At 52.1% G+C, this 6,366-nt stretch overlaps 1 protein-coding gene across 1 annotated transcript; it reads right to left on the bottom strand.

Moving 5' to 3' along the window:
* Positions 1-4,155: 4,155 nt before the first annotated feature.
* Positions 4,156-4,743, bottom strand: LOC136831002 (uncharacterized). Its single transcript, XM_067090944.1, has one exon. The coding sequence runs from the start codon at positions 4,741-4,743 to the stop codon at positions 4,156-4,158; it is 588 nt and encodes a 195-aa protein (XP_066947045.1).
* Between the last annotated feature and the right edge of the window lie 1,623 nt (positions 4,744-6,366).

Raw genomic sequence — 6,366 nt, 5'->3', positions numbered from 1 at the left:
GGAGGTCAACAGGAGCTTGGTGCTGTAGGAGAGGATGGGGACCCATTTGCGGCTGTCAGGTAGGCAGTCGGGTCCGGCATGCGTCTGCGGTCCTCTCCTGAAGGCGGAAACACCGAAGGCATGGCTCCAGTGTTGACCAACATCATCCCGCTGGAGATCGCGTAGCGGATGTAGAACCCTAATGTTGGGGGGTCCCTGGGTGTTTTTTGTTGCTGCTGCCACGGCAGCCTGTGGGGTTGGCCGCCGCACCTCCTCCGTTTTTTGAAGGGAAGAAAGGGCAGGGGGCTTCGCATCTCTGAGCAGCTCTCCCAAACGTCCAGTGGAAGTAGCGTAGCCCCGGCCCCTCCCTTTTCTGCTGTTGGGACAGCCTTTTCTGCTCGATGGAGTTGACGGGCTCCATGGTGGGGTCCTCCGGCAGGAGGCAGTTGGCGGAGTGTGAGGGCGTGGTCGCCCGCTTAGCCACCTTTGTGGAGTCTGTCAGCTGCTGCGCCAACTTGATTAGGTCCTCGACCGGCAGCGTGTACACATCCGTGATCTGCCCAGGGACCTCTGGCAGTAGCTGCCGCAGGAAGATCTCCCTCGACAGACTGATTTCTTTGCACCTGCCGCTGCTGTTGTCAGTCTTGGGGAGGAGGAGGAAGTCCTGGAGGGCATGCCACACTTCCAAGAGGTTTCCCTTCTGCCGGGAGTTGAGGGCGAGGTCGAGGGGCCGGGCAGCTCTCTCGGAGACTGGCAGGGAGCAGGTCTCGACGAGAGTGGATTTCAGTTCTTGGAAGGTGGCGGGGCCCAACGTCGTCATCAACCAAGGGGCGATCTTCTTATATATCTCCTCTGGGAGGGCGTTAATGGTGATGTCCACCTTCAACACCTCATCCGTCAGGCCTGCTATTCTGAATTGCCCCTCAACCCTGTAGAACCAAGACGCTGCCTTCCCCCTGGTGAAATGGCAGCAGCCTTATGTTATGGGTCGTCTTTGGTTGGTCCGTCAGGGGGGTCATCGCATGGGGCGCAGTACCGGTGTGTAGGTGCGCGCAGGAGGGGGTTGCAAGAGGGAGGTGTCTGCCTCCGAGAGGTTCACAGTAATATGTAGGTGGTTGGGAATGTCTGTGTCTATGCTCATTTCGCGCTCTCACTTGGAGTGTGAGGGAATACTCACACCAATACCCGCTGGGGGAGTGTGCCATGTGGGTGCACTAATGACGCTGGCAACCTGCCGACGAGGGTTGGTTAACGCCCAAACGCTTTGTTAGAGCACCGTAGTTAGTCCATTAGGGGCGTGGATTAGGTTCATTGGGCTAAGACTTAGTCGCCATTTGGGTCTGTTAATGGCTTCCGGGAACCACTCTGGGGGTCACCACTGTGAGAGAGGTGTGAAAGAATGAGCAGAAAGACAAATACTGCTGGTTTACTGAGAAAGCAAGCTGCTTATAAAGCAGGATGTGGATGTCCGCGTAATTCACAGAGACTGCTGGTACAAAGATTTACAGGTGACCTGAGGTCAAACTAGTTTCTTACAAGATAAGACAGGTTCATACAGAAAACATAGTGATCAATAAATGTCTGACACATAACATATATATAACTCATTACTTGTACATAAAGCATTACTGTTTAGAAAGACAACAAATATACAATTTACAACTATGATGATAAATATATATTCTGATCGACCTTAGGTCAATGTGAAGGCACCGCAGAAAACAGAATGTTCTCTACAGAGAACACGTTGAGCAGGGATTTTACAGATCTGCTGACTAGCAAAGAAAGGACCCAAGAGAGATTACCCCATGGCCTACTCTCATCTGTCAGCCACATCCTTGGAGGTGCCACCAGGCAGTCCACTCCATTCAGCTTCATGCTTGGAGGTTATCCAATGTACAGTAGGGTCTCGGTTTACATTCAAGATCGGTTCCTACAACAATGACAACTCGATTTTGTCCGTAAGTTGGAATTTAAGCAGATGTAGTGACGTGAATCGGTAAAAATACAAAAATAAATGAGAGAAAACAAAAATAAATAAGAGAGAAAACAATTCCTGAGAACATCCATACACTAAGAGGTTAAACATTATCCTTCTATTTACCGTACAGTAAATAAAAAGAAACGATTCTCTACCTTAATCCTGTGGTTGGCTTGCATACTGGGCATTGCAAAGTAGGGTGAGACAGGCTTGACTAGGCTACTGGGTGGAGGAAGGTACTGGAGATACTGGGGCAGGTGAGTGTGGAGAGGCAGAACCTTCAGAAGGTGCTGGACACATTGAGGGAGGGTCATCTGGTTCTGCAGAAGTTACTGCTCTTCCAGGCTAAGCTGGAAGATATCTTCCTGTTTTCCTCCCAAATCTCCATGTAACACCGCCGGTTATTCATGACCCCTCTGGTAACCTTCGTGTACCTGGCAGTGTTGGGGTCCTGTGCCTCAAATTTTGCCAATCATTCCTTGGGCTCTGGGCTTGGAGTCTCTTCATCTTTAATCGATTGCTTTTCTAGCTGAATGAGGTCATCAGCATATAATTATTATCCATGAGATGCCAGCAGCTCTGTGACATCATCAGCCTTCACCTCAACAACATTCTTGGTGATAGCCTTGTGAGAGAGTGCAAAATAATGGCAGGAAGACAAGTACTCTGGTTTATTGATGAAGCGAGCTGCTCACCTAAAGCGGGATGCTGGAAAGCATCGTTCTCCTGATGGGGGAAGAGGACCCAACACGTCGACGTGATGACAACTGGTACAAAGACTTATAGGTGACCTGAGGTCAAACTAATTTCTTACAAAAACAGGACAGGTTCATAGAGAAAACACAGTGATCAATAATGTCTGACACATAACATAAATAACTCTGTTTGTCCTTTTAGATAAAACAGGTTGATTAGAAAGGCAACAAATAGGTTGATGTGAAGGCACCGCAGAAAACAGGATGTTCTCTGAGCAGAGAACGTGTTGAGTGGGGACTTTACAATACACCCCTCAAAGAAGGCTGGGTCGTCAGATCAAAGCTAGGTGTCTGCTGGGCCTCGAGAGGGCCCTCGCTTTACAGAAACGATGTCAATCCTGGAGAGGGTGGTCGCCTTCCCGGTATCCTCTGCAGTGGTTTGTTGGGGTGCCTTTCTGTCCGGTTTCTGGGTTTCCACTGATGCCCAGTCCTTCCCTGCACCCCCAGGGTTGTCTGAGGGGCTGCCCATCCTGCAGGAGGTTTTGGGGTCCGCCTCCATTGCCCTCTTCCAGGAATGCAGGTTTGAGACGATCTATTGATACCCCAGTCTTCCTGCCCATGGATGGATATTCGGAATGCCTTCTTGTTCCTTTCCAGTACAAGGAAAGGTCCTCTGTAGGGTCTAGTCAAGGGTAGGCATACGGCGTCGTCCCTCATGAAGACATGGGTGACAGAGGACAGCCCGGGGGGCATGAAGGGGGACGTCCTGTAGGTGAATGTCCTTTGGCAGGGGGCGAACTTTCCAACACTGTCACGGAGCCTCTGCATCCCTATGTCGTCCCTGTCCTCTGCAACGAGTTCCCCCAGGACTACCAGAGTCTCCCTGTAGACTTTTTCTGCTGAGGAGGGGTCGCCGTTGGCTCTGGGGGCAGTTCTCAACTCGAGGAATTCTTGTACGGCCCTGATGGAGGTAGGGGTGGGAAACTTCTCGACAGCTTCGACCTTCGACGACATTGGGCGGACACCATCTGGGGATATCTCGTGGCCCAGGAACTCCACCTTCTCGATGCTGAAGGTGCATTTGTCAAACCTGACAATGAGACCACTTTCCTGCAGGCGCTGCAGGACCTTCCGGATGTGTCGCAGGTGTTCCTCCCGGGATCTGGAAAGATTAGGATATCGTCGACGTAGCAGATGCAAAAGTCCAGGTCCCCAGGATGCTGTCCATCAACCTCTGGAAGGTTGCACCCACATTCCTTAGGCTGAAGGTGGAGAAGGCAATGACATAGGACCCGAAGGGCTTGACGATGGCGGTTTTGGGGATGTCCTCCTGCACTACTGGTACCTGAAAATAAGAACCTATTTTGGAGAATATTCTGACCCTGTGGAAAGAGGCCGTCAGGTCCTGCATGTTTGGCAGGGGGTAGTAGTCCGGCTCTGTTGCCAGGTTCAGCCGCCTGTAGTTGCCGCAGGGCCTCCAGATGCCATCCGCTTTCTGCATCATGTGAAGAGGGGAGGCCCACGGGCTGGGAGCCTTTCTGCATATGCCCATTCTTTCCATCTCAGCGAAGGCCTTTTTGGCCTCTTGAAGGCGCTGCGGGGGGGAAGCTGTTGGAACTTTGCGTGCATCACGGGGCCCTTCGTCTTGATGTAGTGGTATATCACGTGTTTGGCAGGAGTCCCGGGCATCTGGTGGAGCTCGGGTTTGAAGACCTCCGGGAACTCCTTCAAGAGGGAACCGTACCAATGGGGTGCGATGGAACAGATGGCGGGCTCCCTGAGACATGGCGACAATGACAGGGACTGGCAGGACTGGGTGTCCAGCAGGTGTTTGTGGCCGACGACGACTGCTAGACTGAAGTGGGCAAGGAAGTCCTCCCCCAGGAGTGGAGTCCTGATGTCCGCGATAATGAATTCCCAGCTGTACTTCCAGCCAAGGATGGAGATCGACAGGAGCTTGGTGCCATAAGAGAGGATGGGGGACCCGTTTGCGCCTGTCAGGTAGGCAGTCAGGTCCAGCGGGCGTCTGCGGTCCTCTCCTGAAGGCGGAAACACCAAACGCATGGCTCCAGTGTCGACCAACATCATCCTGCTGGAGATCGCATCATGGACGTAGAACCCTAATGGTAAGAGGCCCCTGGATGTTTTTGCTGCTGCTGCCACGGCGGCCTGTGGGGTTGGCTGCCTCCTCCATTTTTTGAAGGGAAGAAAGGGCAGGGGGCTTTGCACCTCCGGGCAGCTCTCCCGAACCTCTGGTGAAGTAGCAAAGCCCCGGCCCCTCTCTCTCCTGCTGGTGGGATGGCCTTTTCTGCTCGATGGTGTTGACGGGCTCCATGGTGGGGTCCTCCGGTAGGAGGCAGTTGGCGGAGTGTGCAGGTGTGGTCGCCCGCTTGGCCGCCTTTGTGAAATCCATCAGCTGCTGCACCAACCTGATTAGGTCCTTGACTGGCAAGGTGTTTGCGTCCATGATCTGCCCACGGACCTCTGGCAGTAGCTGCCGCAGGAAGATCTACCTCGACAGGCTGATTTCTTTGCGCCTGCCACTGCTGTCAGTCTTGGGGAGGAGGAGGAGGTCCTGGAGGGCGTGCCACACTTCCAAGAGGTTTCCCTTCTGCCGGGGGTTGAGGGCGAGGTCGAGGCGTGGCAGCTCTCTCGGAGACCAGAAGGGAGTAGGTCTTGACGAGAGTGGATTTCAGTTCTTGGAAGGTGGCGGGGCCTGACGTCATCATCAACCAAGGGGCAATCTGCTTGTATATATCTCCTCTGGGAGGGCATTAATGGCGATGTCCACCTTCAACACCTCATCCGTCAGACCTGCTATCCTGAATTGCCCCTTGACCCTGAAGAACCAGGATGCTGCTTCTCCCTGGTGAATGGCAGCAGCCTTATGTTAAGGGTCGTCTTTGGTTGTTCCATCAGGGGGGTCAGTGTGTGGGGCGGTGGTACCAGTGTGGAGGTGCACGTGGAGGGGGTTGCGAGAGGGAGGTGTCTGCCTCCGAGAGGTTTGCGGTATTGTCCATGGTTGGGAATGTCTGTGTCCATGTTCATTTCATGCTCTCACTTGGAGTGTGAGGGAATACTTGCGCCAATACATGCTGGGGGAGCGTGCCATGTGGGTCCGCTAATGATGCTGGCAACCTGCCGACGAGGGTCGGTTAACACCTGAACACTTTGTTAGAGCACTGTAGTTAGCCCGTTAGGGACGTGGATTAGGTTCATTGGGCTAAGACATAGTCACTGTTTGGGTCCGTTAATGGCTTCCAGGAACCACTCTGGGGGTCACCACTGTGAGAGAGGTGCAAAATAATGAGCAGAAAGACAAGTACTGCTGGTTTATTGATGAAGGAGCTCCTTATAAAGTGGGATGTGGATGTCTGCCTGCTTCACAGAGACCACTGGTACAAAGATTTACAGGTGACCTGAGGTCAACCTAATTTCTTACAAAAACAGGACAGGTTCATACAGAAAACATATAGTAATCAATAATGTCTGAAACATAACATAAATAACTCATTACTCGTACATAAAGCATGATTGTTTAGAAAGACAACAAATATACAATTTACAATTATGGTGAAAAATATATATTCTGATTGACCTTAGGTTGATGTGAAGGCACTGCAGAAAACGGGATGTTCTTTATAGAGAACGCATTGAGCAGGGACTTTATAGCCTCAACTGACTCCTCAGAGCCATATGAATCATACACAA

The sequence above is a fragment of the Macrobrachium rosenbergii genome, chromosome 48, assembly GCF_040412425.1.
Source record: "Macrobrachium rosenbergii isolate ZJJX-2024 chromosome 48, ASM4041242v1, whole genome shotgun sequence".
Lineage (NCBI taxonomy): Eukaryota > Metazoa > Arthropoda > Malacostraca > Decapoda > Palaemonidae > Macrobrachium > Macrobrachium rosenbergii.
This window is presented reverse-complemented; position numbering and strand designations above follow the sequence as displayed.

Excerpts from the sequence above, each read along its gene's own strand:
- LOC136831002 (XM_067090944.1), bottom strand. The coding sequence starts at position 4,743 with ATGATGTTGGTCGACACTGGAGCCATGCGTTTGGTGTTTCCGCCTTCA.